Source organism: Typopeltis vanoorti, chromosome 14 (genome assembly GCF_054136105.1).
Source record: "Typopeltis vanoorti isolate ZY-2024b chromosome 14, IOZ_Tvanoo_1.0, whole genome shotgun sequence".
Lineage (NCBI taxonomy): Eukaryota > Metazoa > Arthropoda > Arachnida > Uropygi > Thelyphonidae > Typopeltis > Typopeltis vanoorti.
In genome coordinates, this window is record NC_143562.1 from 80,683,492 (window position 1) to 80,699,224 (window position 15,733).

The 15,733-nt window shown below is 34.3% G+C and overlaps 1 protein-coding gene across 3 annotated transcripts in view; it reads right to left on the minus strand.

Moving 5' to 3' along the window:
• Positions 1–15,733, minus strand: part of LOC150099707 (semaphorin-2A-like) — a 794,210-nt gene that overhangs the window by 94,676 nt on the left and 683,801 nt on the right. For all 3 annotated transcript variants that reach the window (XM_090404418.1, XM_090404419.1, XM_090404417.1), the window contains exons 6-7: positions 14,619–14,724; positions 2,321–2,485 (exon numbers count right to left, since the gene is read on the minus strand). In XM_090404418.1, coding sequence (XP_090260544.1) covers positions 2,321–2,485; positions 14,619–14,724 — 271 coding nt within the window. The remainder of the gene's footprint in view (positions 1–2,320; positions 2,486–14,618; positions 14,725–15,733) is intronic.

Below are 15,733 nucleotides of genomic sequence, written 5' to 3' on the forward strand. Positions count from 1 at the left end.
CAGAAGGATATGACAAATGAATCAAAATCAAGCTACATTTCATTCCCAGTAGTGAAATTTAATAATTCAAGCTAAAGAAAGTGCATAAGATTTGTGCATTATAATTTCCTACTCGTGATGAAAGATTCATGTGTATTTGTTAAAATCTCCATGCTGCAACAATACACATGAATCATGCAGCTCATAGAAACAATCTTTAAAATGTAATCGGATAGTATTATATGCATTTTCATTTTATTTACTGATGAAAACAGAACCCCCCCCCCGACCCAGCTTCAGGAATAGATAGTATAGGTCAAAGCCCAGTATATGACGGGAGGAATCTTTATGTAGACTTTTTCAATCGAAGGTGAGTTAGCCGATCTCATACGGAGGTAGCAGGGTTTTTTTCTCCCAGAAACTCGGGTTTTTCATCCCGCATGCAGACAAATTGGCCATTCAGAATACACGCAATTTACAGACAAAAAATACTAGTTGTGGTGGTGGGCGGTAGATAGCGTTGATGGAGATGATTGGTAGTAGAGGCTCGGTGTAGTGGTTGAGAGAGTTGTATAGTAGGTGTCCTCCCACGATGAGTCTTCGGACTCCTTGGAGGTGTCACGAATAATAATAATAATATATGGGAAAATTGCAACTCTCATAAATGTTAATATAATAAATTTAGTTTAATCCTTTATCCAAATGTAAGCAAACAAAGTTTGCGCCTGAAAATATCTTCAGGACTGAGGTAAGGTGGTGCAATACCAGGCTACTCTGAGCAAAGGTGGACCAAGCTCTCATCTTCTAACTTCTAATAAATTTCTAACTCTCATTGATGATTATGACAATACTATTATTTGTAGTCTTTCCAAAATCAACTGCAACTGAACAACTTTCTATTCAGAAAATATGAAAGTCTGAATATGACACTTACCCTGGCTATTAATGGCAGTGATGAAGCAAGGCTTTGTGGACTGGATGTAGATTAAAACGATATTTCTCAATCAATATAATAATATATTATAATAATAATATTTATATGATATAAATATCTTAGGATTATGCAGCGCTTCCTATTGATAATTGTAATTCAATTTCAGGAATGCAAATCTGAAGAAAAATATTCCTACACTTGCCCATAAGTAAGCAGTGCAGAATAGCAGAGCATAGCATATCACAGATAGCCTTAAAAAACAGATTAACACCTTTCAGTGAAAATTATGTCAAGTACATGGAGAAACCATTAGATCAGCATATTCTGATACAACAGTTCATTTTAATGGAATCATCTGTAGTGTGGAAATAAAGAGATGCATAAGACAAGATGACAAAATAAACCCAAAAGTATTGAAAGCATTCTTAGAAAAAATATTTAAATTCTTGATTAGGAAGAAAAAGTCTAAAGATAAATGGGAGATATTTAAGGCATTTACACTTTTGCAGATGACAATTATCTTTACTTCAAATCCACATGAGCTACAAACTCATATCGGTGAAAACTCCAAATTGCTAGCTAAACATCTGTGATTAAACCTAAATAAGACTCAATTATGTTCAAAAACTATGTGCAACTAGAAATAACAGAAATCAGTTATGATAAAATTTAACAAGTAAATCATTACTTACATGACTTAACTGTTTGCTTTATGCAGATGATGTTGTACTCCTAAACAGATCTAATATGAGTGTTCAGGATTCTTTAACTAAACTGAATAATAGCTGTAATAAATTTGACATGAAAAACTTTAACTGCATTCTCAACTGACATCGTCTAGAACAAGTAAAACATTTCTGAGAAAAACTAGGGAAGTGAACAGATGGTATGAATAGCAGAATTATATTAAAAATGAAGATATTAGGAAAAACCTCGACATTGTTAGTATTCATGAATGTGTGAGCAGAGCCAATCTAAGCTGGTATGATCACTTAAACAGAATGAGAGAGGGAAGGCTAGCAAAACAGGTGTTTGATGCCAAATGGCAGAAAAAAAAAAACTTAGAGAAAGATCAAGATGGACTGATGTGGTCAGAAGTACTGTTGAGGACGCAAATATAAGATCTGACAATACTGAGGTATTGACAATTGATAGACTACTTTGCTTTCATTGCTTTTAAAATTACTGAAGCGTGTTTTTTTTTTCACTTTCTTTTAATTCTAAGAACTTAAGAACACATTTCTATTATTAGTTAGCATGCGTCTAACAGCTGCAATCACATTTTTTTTTAGTTTCAACAACTAAGAACTAAACTGCAGAGAGAAATCTACAGTCCTAGTTACAAAAGAACAGTATATAATGAAATTATGTCTATAATTATTTTATTGAAAATAATTTTGTACTTACTATCTAACCACTTTGAGTCATACTTAATAGTTCGTTTGAAAGGATGAACCTGATATCCGGTAGTTAAATTATATAAATTTGTTCTGAAGATGACAGTGTCAGCTTTTGTGAATTCTGCGACAGTTCCACTATACAAACCAGGAAGGCCAGATGGATTGCCATGTTCTGAAAAGATAGAAGGAAGAAAAAAATGATATAAAACACATATACATACAACATATTTGAATTTCTTCTCCCACTCCAAATTAATTATCAATAGATTGCATAAATGGATCAACAACAATCAGAACTGCAGGTAGGTGGTTTTATTTTTTAGATGCGTTTTCTATACATATACTCTTAGGTATTGATATTTATAATAACCAACACCTAAGCCAATCCTAAGAGCAAACACCTCTGAGTTTTTTGCTAATATTCTAGGTTTGAGAAATGTCATGAGGGCTTCATTCATCTTTTAGACCTCTACTCCTGTGGTATCCATAGTTCAGCTCATATTGATGATGTCCTTCGGATAGAAAGAACTGCATAATTGTTATCCTTTGGGATATAAATGATACAAGGAATCTTTATAAGAATATTTCAAATAAATATGAATTTACCAGTATCATGCAGAAGTAGCAGGGTTTTGTTGATCAGAAACAATGATTTTTAATCACACATAAACCAGCCACAAATTACATGCTTTGAATGCATGGTAGATGATTTCGACATCATTAACCACTCCATCAGAATATTAATTAGGTTTATATAAAGCCAAATTACTCAGCCAATGAAAGGTCATTGAGCCTAACATATCAGGAAGTCGTCTGCTCCTATTATAATTGATAAATGCACATACCAACCTTTGTGTGTGTGGGGGGGGGGATGTTTCTCACTTTTCACAAAAGAGTTCTAAATAGGAAAGGATGAATGGGTCTTGCATTCTTTTATAATAATGACTGTGTTATTTGGTAATTATTAGTAAAATTAAGAAAAACTTGCACAAACTTTGGAGGGGAATTATTTGAATGGATTTGTAAAAAAAAATGTAAATAATAAATTACGCAATAACCACAGTAATTAACTTTAACACTTCGAGTCTTATCGATATAAATATACATCGATATATGTATATATATATATATACTTACAGAAGGTCTAAGACTCAAAGTACAGATATTTCGTACTGACAATAATAGTACATCACCAGTGTGTAGAAACAAGCAATCAAAGGAACTTTGATTGCTTGTTTCTATGTTGAAGTTAATTACTGTGGTTATCGTGTAATTTATTACTTATAATCATGCCACAGGTAAAGATTAAAAAAAAAATGTAGTCATATGTCTAAGAGATCAGAATTAACATCATTCTGAAGAGTTAGATGATGGAAAAAATCTAACCCTTGAGTGCTCTGTTCATGCTTTAGCAATGATAATTGAACTTAGTCTAAACGAACTTTTTTTTTTCCTTGTATAAATCAAATGTTAACATTATCATATTAGTCATTTCCTAATAATCATGTTTCAGAGGATGCAAAAGAACACTTGAAGTCTTGGTCTGAAAAGTAATCAGAAGTTTTGTACTAGACATATTATTGGACACTTAGACAGCTAACATGTGTCAAAAAATATAGAATTTCCAATGTAACATGGATATTGTAAGAGAAAGAAGAGAAGATCAGTTAACTATGGGGGGGGGGATGAAATGTTCTGATAAACACCTACAACAAAAATATTAAAGCAACTGATATAACCACAAGAAGGAACATATCTTAAAACCCTTCCCCCCCCCCCATGTTTCATCAAATTGTAATAATTTGTTTTTTTGGTGGCAATGGGTCATTTTGAGAAATCATGTGCAAATTTTTTAGCTTGTATTGTGACTGTTGATGAAACATGGCTTCATTACTATGACCCAGAGACCAAGACCACAATAGTCAATGGAGTGGAGACACAAAGGTTCTGCACAGACAAAGGGAAAGGTTCTTGCCATTGTCTTTTGGGATATGGATGGTATAATCCTTACCAAGTACCTCAAAAAAGATGACACTGTTACAGCAGCAGTTTATTCAACAGCTCTGAAGGAATTGAAGGAGGTACTGAAGGAAAAATGTCATGGGAAACTAAGCAGAGGCATGTTGCTTTTGCAGGACAATGCACCTGCTCACACTGCTCATGAAACCCAACAGAGAATACACAACTTGGGCTTTCAATGTTTGCCTCACCCACTCTATTCACCAGACCTGGCCCCATCTGACTATTTCCTATTCCCATATTTAAAGAAACACTTGAAAGGAACAAAATTTACCACGGATGAAATCATATCTGCAACTGACGACTGGTTTTTGCAAGAAGAGGATTGCATATGGTGCAGCAATGTTGTAACAAGTGTATAACACTTCGTGGTAATTATAGAATGTGTAAATTACATGGTTTTACCTCAATTCTTTCATGGCAATTATCACCACTTTTCAGCACACTCATACATTCAATACATGAATCACAATATATGCATTTCATAGTATGTAATTCCCTTCTATTAGATTAATTAATAAAAATAAATAAAATAAAAGTCACTCTAGTGACTAATGGCTATAATAAAACTACAACCCAGAAAATTATCGACAGTTATTATCCCTTAGCCAGCTGCAATCTGATGTAAAAAGAACTTCCATACCCTACTTACTGGAATGTATGGACAAATAACAGATTCTTCAAGTATGTTCTATACACTTTCTTGAAACCAATTTGGAAACTGCCTTCTTTTCTATTATCTACTATGGATAAATTACCACCTATCTCCTTTAGGTATCTACCAAGTGCTCTGTTCATACTGGCTTTTTTACTTTGGACAGACTGGCTGTTCTGCTAAAATCCAAGGGCATCAAGGACTATACTACATTTTTAGAATCACACAAGTCTTAGTCTTGCTCCTCATGCCATTGACATTAGACGCAGAGTTCTTTGGACCCAGAACAAAATGCTTCATTCCAACATTTGATTATTTGTTCCTTGAAAAGTGAAGTTTTAGGAGCTTCTGAACCTTAACTGTCCTGAGTGTATGCCAATTTCAAAGTTCTGTGAAGTGGTTGCCATTAACTGTTCATAATTTTTTTTCAGTTTATATATATATATATATATATATACATACACATTATTAAAAATGCTGATTACATTATTTAATTTTAAGTTACAGAAACTATCCAACTTTAGAACTCTAATTGTGCATCCTCCTGTCAACTCTGTGACCAAGACACGAGCTAATCATGAATCCTCATGATTAGCTCGTGCTTTGAAGTTAACTTTCAATTGATTTTCTTTCCTCTCCCTGATGATGTTGATGTTACATCGTATGAAATATATTGCAGCTGCTAATAAATTCTGTATTTTTCTGCACATGTGTTAGCTATCTAAGTGTTTCCCAATTAGTCTGTGAAAGCTCTGCAGTCCACCTGTTAACACTTTTGTGAGATATCATGTGCATGCATACAAGGTATTCTTTACTGAAGATGAAAGAATGCAAGAGATGCACCAGAAATTCAGGTCATGAAAAGTGAGTGTGTTGCAGAAAATGCAGTTGTGGGAGTGAACAACAGTGAATTAAGTACGGATGATAACATGAAAGAAGTGGTTGAAAATCAGAAGAATGATAAGTTCTGTAATGAAAGAAACAATGCTTATGCAGTCAAGTGTGGCAGAAACATTCTGCAAGAGCAAGAGGGACAAAGAATAAGAAGAGAATATTGTATGGTGATTCCATACAATATTCTTTTCACGTGGAAATATGGATAGGTGTGAAGATTAAGGATATTTGTAATGTTACTGGAGTGCAAAAAGTAAAAGTAAAATAGTTATTTATCTGAAAATAGTGCACGTTTCTCACAAGTCATGCTTTTTAGCATGAACAAAAGTGAAACAGTTCGTTGTTTTGAAAGTGAATGATTTGAAAGGGAATAAGAGAAGTTATGAAAGGGTTAATGGAAGAAGGGAGAAAAATGAGCAAGAGAGTAAAAATCATAAATTTGTTACAATGGAATGATAGGAGTAAATTGAGAACAAAGGTCACAATTGCATAAATCAGCGTTGTGCAGGAGGAATGGTATGTAGTTTGTAGTAGATGTATGGAGTGCATCTGATGAATAAAAGGACTTTAGGCAGTGGTGAGCTATGGAAATTTTAACAAAGGGCTCGCATCATCTAGCAAAAATATAGCCGTATCTCGCATAAAAACTTTTATTAATACAGCTTGTGTACTCCTTAATCAAAAAGTATGAGGGGACAATCAATCTGTAAAGGCTATAATTTTTAAACAATTTCATGATCTAAACATGAAATATTTGCACACAATCATCTGTGTTAATTTATCTTACATAAGAAAAATATTTTTTAACTATCAAAATATAATAAGAATAAAATCTTTTATAATCGCACATATGCAATAGTCTGCATTTTTTATAAACAAATTTGTTTTGTTTATAGATAGAAGTTTTTATGACAAACAATCTATAAATAATAAATAAATATTATCTAAACACAATAATATTGAAATACATTATATTTCTCTTTTGTTTTATACTTCAAGTGATAATCAACGGTACCAATCAAGGGGCATTATTTTATAGTCCTATTTATTCATATGTGATTAGAAAAGTGAATTCTTATTTGTAAAATGGTAGTAACAGTAACTATAATATTTTAATTAATAAAATCACTTTGTTAGGTTACCATATGAGTTTGTTGCTTATTATATTTCAAAAAATTATGTTTTTTTTTTTAAATAAAAAAGTAAACAATAACAACAAGGGGCTCGCAAATTTGAGAAAAATTTAACAAAGGGCTCGGGCAAGCCCCCGCGAGCTCCTTATAGCTCACCATTGACTTTAGGGGAATCTAGATACTGAAGTTCTGCGGTCTTTAAGCTGAATGGACTGTCATTGTTAGAGGTAAGGATAGGTGTAGGTTCAAGGCAATATTGTAATTCATGTATACAAATGCCAGAGGTATCAGGAATAAGGGTAAAAGGTTTGGCAGTAGTTACTTCAACTTGGCCTAAAATTATCAGAACGTAAGACCTAGCTTATGATGGATGATATAGGAATTGAATGTAAGGGACATGGCTTTCATGGGAAGAGAGAGAGAATACTGCTGCTAACAGCAGAACAGCAACTGAAACTGAATGTAAGAGACATGGCTTTCATGGGAAGAGAGAGAGTACTGCTGCTAACAGCAGAACTGCAACCAACAAGAATAGGAGTTCAGCAGGAAGCAATATATGGAGATACAGACTAGCATGAGATGTATATGAATATATATATATAGTTGATTATTATTATAGGCATGGATACAAAGGAAGATGTAGATGCTATGCAGCAGCAGGCAAGTGATTATGGAGTACTTCAACTAATGGACATAGAATAGAAGAAAAAGGACATGTAATAAGAAGGAAATGAAAAAGCATGCAACTAATAAGACAAAATTACTCAAAAAAAAAAAAAAAATTACCAGCATGTGACGGTGGGAGGCCCAGGGTTTGAACCTGCTGGATCTGGTGAGAACCAGCACAGATTACTATTAAAGTTTTGTGTCCCTTCCAAGTGATGGTGGCTTTTAGTCTAATAAATGATTAGGTATAAGGTTGAAGTGAGTAGGAATATTATATATTTAATAGAGCATGCTACAGGCCAGGAAATATAGGGAGAAGAAGTTCTGAAATATTTAGGCAAATGGAAAACTGTGAGTGACAGGTAATATATATTAATGAGCAGCTTTATAATTATGGAAGCAAGAAAAAATATCTGTAGGTAAGGAGAACAAGTTCCTTTAGTTGCTTTTAGATAACTACTTTACATATCGTGGTGGAAGTGACACAAGTATTGGATTTAATAATGATGTTTCATGAGGTGATATCAGAAGAGGTCACCATTGGACCACCAGCTGGTGAGCATGAACATGAAGTTTTGAATGGAACATGAGAAGGCAATAACTTCATTAAAGAAATGCATAGAGCTGTAAAACAAGAGGAACTATGACAAACTCAGGAAATAAACTGACCCACTATGGCATGATCAGAGGAGAGGGAGATCAGTAGTGCCTGGAACTTAGTTTGAGATTAGTTAATTGACAATATCGAATAATATTCCTAAAGTTAGAAGGATAAATACAGTATGGTGAAATGGACAAATTATTAAATTATGTAGACCTACAGACGATGTTATGAAAAAGACAGCAGACAAGGAGGAGGAGTACAAGACAAAGGCCAAAACGTACAAGGACATTTTCCTTCCTCTCTACAGGCGATTGGCAAAGCAAGATCATAGAGAATTTTATATCCTATAGTTAACTTTTATATGTAACATTTTGAGCAACAAGCCTCTTAATTCAGTGACCTTAAAACTCAAAGTATGGCTAAGATATGTTGACAACATTTTTGCCATTTGGCTTCACAGCTGCCAAATTTAGTTGGCTTTCCTCAGCCAACTAAACAGACACCACAGATGTATTCAATTCACCAGTGAAACTGAAAATAACACACTTCCTTTTCTGGATGCACTTATGCATCTTCCTTCAGTGTTTACCACAAATCTACACACATAAGCCAATATATACAGAGAGACTTATACCACTACCCTACACAAAAACTAGGTGTTCTAAAAGTTGCTCTGATGAGCTGGCTTGGTTGTCCAAGTCAACATATCTGCTCTCCAATCAACAGGCTATGGGTTTGAATCCTACTGTGGGCATAGATTGTGATTGTCTTTATGTGGAAGATGAATTTCATTACCAGTGTGAGACCACCACCCCCACTTATTAGAGGCCTGAAGTGGCTTGAAAAAGTTCCATGTTTGGTCTCTAGAATAGAGTTTCTAGACCAGGTAAAAAAATAAATAAACAAAAAAAAAAAATATATGTAATTAATTTAAAAAAAAATAGAAAAAATCTTTAGCCAATCCATGGTATTGAATGTACTATAGCTTTACAACCTTTTGTTTGTGGGAGTCACAAAAAAAAAAGTTTATAAAAAATGGCTATAACAAGAAAACAAATGTCAAGGACAACTAAATAGGTTTTTTCCAGGGCATTTATTAAGAAGTGAGTTATACAGGCTAGGAGATCTGCTGGAGTTAAAGTGGCAGAACCCATACTGACACTCATCAAAATAATCAATAAAGAAGTTTGTTGCTGATGATTTTTTCCATTATTTTAGAGGACTGAGGAGAGGGCAGTGGGTTGATAGTCTGATGGCAGACTTTTTTTTTGAATGGGCTGAATACAGGCTTGCTTCCATGTATTGGGAACACACAACATACCAGCTGGCCAACTGGGTGGCTTTTTAACTTCCAGGTTTAAATCCCATTTCTATAACATGGACATTTGTAAATGTCCAAATAGCAAATGATTTTCATTGTTCATATAAGCAGATTGCTGGTCTTACAGAGAGCAATGAAAATCATATATTACTTAGACATTTACAAATATCGATATTACAATGGGATTTAAACCCAGAGTTGAAAGTGAACGTTGAAAACCTATTTCAAACCTCTTAGTCCATAGTCTCCTAGTCCTTCTTTGTTTCTAGATTAGGATTCCCCAGTTATCTAAATCTAACTCCTTAGTCCATTTATGTATGTGTGTAGCTGGTTTGCAATCCTTTGAAAGTGGGTGGAATTCACATTAAAAAAAAAAAACAGGTTTCTTTAAACAGCTATCCAGGCAATGGTCTGGTGTATCCTTCAAAGATTTTCATTTTCAGACCTCTTTTGACTTCAGGATCCTGAAACAAATGCATGATTTTCATTGTGAATATGAACATGCATTTTGGAGTGCCTTGTTCATTCTTACTTTGAGCAAATCAACAAAATTACAAACTTTTGTCTTGTTTGCTGGAAAAGAATTAGGGTTGAATCTCATTACCATTATTGAATTTGCTTACTATAACAAACTATCAAAACGTTCCTGCCAAACCCAATAGCATAAATGCCATTTGCTAGAAGAAACAAAACTTTTGTATGCAAGTTGTTTTTGGTTTGATTGGCAGTTCAGTAAGTTTTGTGGAGCCTTATCCAACTTTCTTAATCCATGTGAAAATAACAATATGCCAATATTTTTGAAAAAGATTACTTAATATTCCCAAATAATATCAACATTTCATTTAATAATTGTTCAAGGCATGCAAATTTTTTAATGTGAATCCCACACACAAAAAATTGCAAAATTATAATATAGTACATTAGTACTATAGAGTTAGCTGTTCCAAAAATACTGCAATGGAGACTCAACGTGAAATTTTTCAAGTCATTTCAGGCCCCTCACTAAGAAAGATCTGAAGTTAGTTAATCTAGTTTGTGTTAGCATTTTCAATATTTATAAACATTTTCACATATTATTTAGATCAGTGCTATAACTTATTAAAAATTCTCCGATAATTATTTTGAGTGGTTGGCTAAATTGGACTGGATATCTTAATTGAATGCCTTTTGGATTGCTGCATTTTGTCTTATTACAAATTGTACTCTGATGAGAGTCAAGATGCATGACTGAAAACTCAGGCAATAGTAAATTAACACTGCACTAGAGAGATATATAATGAGTCAATTTTCTCTAAGTTATTTTGGAATAGTAAATCTGTCCCAAACATCATCTTTCCCTAACATGTCAGATTCAATGGACTGTCAAGAACACACAAGTAATTTGGCATCTTAGAAACCTAATTAATGTTCCATAACAGGCAGGTCAATCCTATCTGTACAATGTACTATGTCTGTCAATTGTGGATATTGTCTGGCTGGGTTGCTGCCTACTGTGAGAGGAAAACTTTGCCACTGTTATATGAGACTGACTAGCTCCTTTTGATGATCTAGGTCCTTCCAGCTAAAAGGCTTGTCATTATTGAATGAACTACAGAGACTGCAATCGAAACATCATATTTTATATGTTAGTTCAGTAAGAGAATGAAATATGGCTTATTTTTGTAGCAAAGCTTCTGGCCTCAACTTCAAAGCTGCACTACATATGTAAACCATGTTTACTTACCTTATTTAAATTCCAAACTTTAAAAGTGTTCACATTAACAGCACAGTATTTATTGCAACATGATTTAATTAGCACATTTTTGTTTTTAAATTTCAAATAATACAAGAAGTTTTTCTCAAATAAAAATTAAAATCAAATCACATTAAAAGTGAAAAATACAACTGTCAGTTGTTTAAATGGTAATGGATCAAACAAATGAAAGATGACAGTCACATAATTGATAAAGTGAACATCAGGCCTCTTGTGAATTAGGCATTCAGCAGTTATTATTAGAATCTTTGAAGTAGCTCTAAGAATCCTTCAACTACGGAAATATATATGGAATAAACTATGGTATATACAGAACTACAGGTTAGGCAATTATAACAAGCTTCAGAGTGAGCTTGCAGTCATCCCATTGCAGAACATATTGCAGGGGAAAGATGTTAGCAGCGCATGGGATAAAATCAGCGGGTATTTGAGGAAAGCAATATCAGATTGTGTCCCCATGATCAGGAAAGCAAACAAGGTAAGCATTAGATGGATGAGCAGTAGTATCAAGCTTGATCTGCAAAAAAAAGAAAATGTTATGGAGAATGTACAAGGAGAAAGGCAATCAGTACACCCTTAAGCAGTACAAGGCTCAAGCTAGGAAGGTTACCTTTTCTTACCAGCATAGTAAGAAAAGCTAAATCAGATTATAATAAGACCTTAGCCAAGGAGATCAAGGGTAATCCCAAAGAGTTCTTCCGCTATGTGGCAAGTAAAAGGAAGAATGACTTTGGAAGGATAACTTTAGTGGGTGCTGATTGTATTGTGCTGACAAAATCAGATGTATGGTCGAGTTACTGAGTGATCACTTTTCAAAAGTCTATCATCCAAGTGAGGATATCTCTATACCTGTAGCAATAACTAATGTGAGAATTGAAGTTAAGAAATCAGAGGTATTTAATATATTGCAAAATTTAAATGCAAACGCTGCTTTTTTGTTTAGATGGAATATCAGCTCGGGTGTTGCATGAATGTGCAAAGGAATTGTCAACCCCTCTTACTTGGATATTTAACTTGAGTTTGAATTCTGGTATGGTCCCTAGGGAGTGGAAGTTAGACAAGGTGGTTCCTTTGCATAAAGGTGTCTCTAAAACTGTGGTAGTTAATTACAGACCAATCACCATCTCAGGAGCAGTGGTAAAAGTATTAGAAAAGTTGGTTAAAGACAAAATTCAAAAATGGGTGGATCAGGATACGATACTCTATAGAGGCCAACATGGTTTTGTTAAAGGTAGATCCTGCCTTAGCAATCTATTAACTTTTTATAATAGAATGATATCTGAGTTTGACAAAGGAACTGCATACACAGTGGTACTTCTGGATTTTGCTAAGGCTTTTGACAGGATACCCCATGGAACACTGTTATGCAAATTGGAGCAGATGGGAATGGATACTAAATTGGTGGTATGATAGGAGAATGGCTCAGGGAGAGATACCAGAAGGTGGTGTATGGAGGAGCTGAGTCCAGGATGAGGCAGGTGACCAGTGGTGTGCCTCAGAGCTCTGTGCTTGGGCCATTGTTGTTTAATTTGTATATAAATGATATAGGAAATGACTTAAAGGGAGATATTCAGTTGTTTTCTGATGATGCAAAGTTGGGTAGCGCAATAAAAAATCAAGCTGATGTTGAAAGTTTGCAGGATGATTTAAATAAGCTGGTAGAATGGGCAAAAGGAAAGGTAATGGATGTCAGTTCAATGTGGAAAAGTGTAAAGTTATGCATTTCGGGATTAAAAGATTACCAGCTGTGTACTACATTGATGGAACAGTACTCCAAGAGATTGATGAGGCTAGGGACTTAGGGGGTATTAGTAGATAGGGAGATGAAGTTCAGAGGACACATTGCTAAGGTGTCCAAGATTGCACATAGGATTACTTGGTTGTTGAGGAACACACTGACATCCAGAGATAAAGAGGTTATTATTCCCCTTTATAAAGCTTTGATACTTCCACATTTGGATTACTGTGCTCAGGTCTGGTCACCTGAATTCCTTGGAGATGAGGAGGCTGTGGAGAGGGTTCAGAGAAGAGTGACTAAATTGGTGAGTGATGTAAAAAATGCTCCCTACATTGATAGATTGAGAGCTTGTGGATTGCGGAGGTTGGTTGATAGGTGGAGAAGAGGGGATATGATAGACACATTTAAATTACTGAAAGGTTTTTATAGGATTGATGCAGGGGAAATGTTTCAGCTGTGTGATGGTGATGGAAGAACAAGGGTGTGAGAACAAGGTTTTTTGCCTGGAGGGTGGTGAATGAGTGGAATTCATTGCCTGACTTAGTTGTGAGTTCTTCATCTGTAAATGAATTCAAGAAGAGATATGACAGATATTGTTTTGCTAGTTTGGGTCTCCCACGATGAGTCTACTGACTCCATGGAGATACCCGTAATAATAATAACCGCACTTCTGAAGAAACCATATTTCATTTAAGTAATGTTTGAATATATGTAAATTGCCTAATTGACAGATAAATTACTGTGAAAATTTCTTTGAGAGCAACAGGAGGATGATCTGTTTGCTAACACTTGGATAAAACCCAATATACATAATTAGGAGGATGATCTCCTCAGTTTTTCCATGGAAGTGCTTTGAGGAAGGAATAAAAAGTTCATGTATAGTTTGCAACCTCCTGCAAGTGATAGTAAACAGGTAAATGAGTTTCAGGGATACATTCCAAAAAGTAATAAACACTATACATGGGGTTACTGCAATGGTGAAAAGGAACTGGCAAGCAAATACATGAGAGCAGTTGTTGTTCCAGTGCATAAAGTTTTGTTCAAAATCACTGAACTGCTAACCAGACATGTTTACTTTGATATTTGAAACATAAGAAAGCTATGGAAAAGCTGAAAAGTATGGACGAGTAATAAAAAGTGTTACAGATGTGAAACAGTTATGATGATAAATCCAGTGACCAAACACTTTTTTTTCCCCATGCTATTTCAGACTTCCAATACGTAGAGTAGTAGTCACCTACTGGGTAATGAATATCATCTAACAACTAAAGTTATGAGGACAGCGTTAATTTAATTAGTTCTGGCTGATTTACCCATTCTGCAGGATGAAAAACAGTTTCTGGGAGGGAAGCCCTGCCACCTCCATGCAAGACTAGTTAACTTGACTTCAGCTGAAAATTCCTTATAGAGGTTCTTCATAACCTAGATGAGACTATGAATCTTTGAATGTATGAGGTTGATAGTTGATAATAATTAAAGCACACCAATTCACACATGCCAATTTATAATGGATATTACTTACCAACCCACACAGCTGTAGAATTATCCTCGGGATCAAATGGACATTTTGCTATTCCATCCCCGATTCCAGGAAAGTGTTCATATGATCCTACATGTGTCAAATTAGCCTATTAACAAAGTAAATAATAAAACTGTATATAGACTCTTCAAATGCTTTCTGTAGATTGATTTGCTAAAAATCAAAATCAAGTAACTTAGTAAGTGACAAATGGAAGCGATTCCCCAGATAATACAATGCAAGGTATGCTATTTTTTCTAGATAATACAATGCAATAATACAATTTTCTCTAGATAACATAGTGCACAATGAACACTAAATCAGATTTAATAATTATATTACTTCATCATTTTCTGAGTGGTATGAAACAAATACAGTGTGCATAAAAACAAAAAGAAAAAGAAATGCAGTGTACTAAACACAAAAGCATACTAATCCTTAATGTGTTGACGAGTAAGCATATTACTGTTATCTGTAAGCTATTTCATAGTTAGCCTTCAACTCTAGTGACATAAAATGTTGAGCATATACTATTAATTTGGAGAGAGAAATCAAAGGTGTTGCAAGCAAAAATGTTTAGCACTGCATTAGCAATATCTTTGAATAGTTTCTCACATTTATAGCTCAATATATGGATAACCTTAATATTTCTCTAATGCATTCTGATTGTTCTCAGTGGCATATCCTATTAGAAGGGATGATGCAATTTCTGGCAGGCTGAAGTACACACAATGTGGGTAAGGAGAAGGGAAGGGAATCAATGTAACATATCAGATCACTGATTGGAATGGGAAGGTAATTAAGGAATGTGAGGTATATGTAGACCTAATGAAAAACTGCACTGATTAATTAATATTGCAAGAAACATCAGGAATAAAGCTTGGTGGCACTGGTCACTTTGAGTTGGCTACAAATTACAGGCATTAGTCAGACTCAGTGGCAACCAGTGAAAATTTTAAGTGGGGCTGCTGCATATACAAAATAAAAAAAAATTATTTTTTTCCTAATCAGTAACTAATTTATTAATAAATAAATTTACATATTAAAAAAATTGCTTTATTATAAATATTTTACCCTCACCACGAACAAGCACCAATAATAAAAGTTTCGTATCTCAC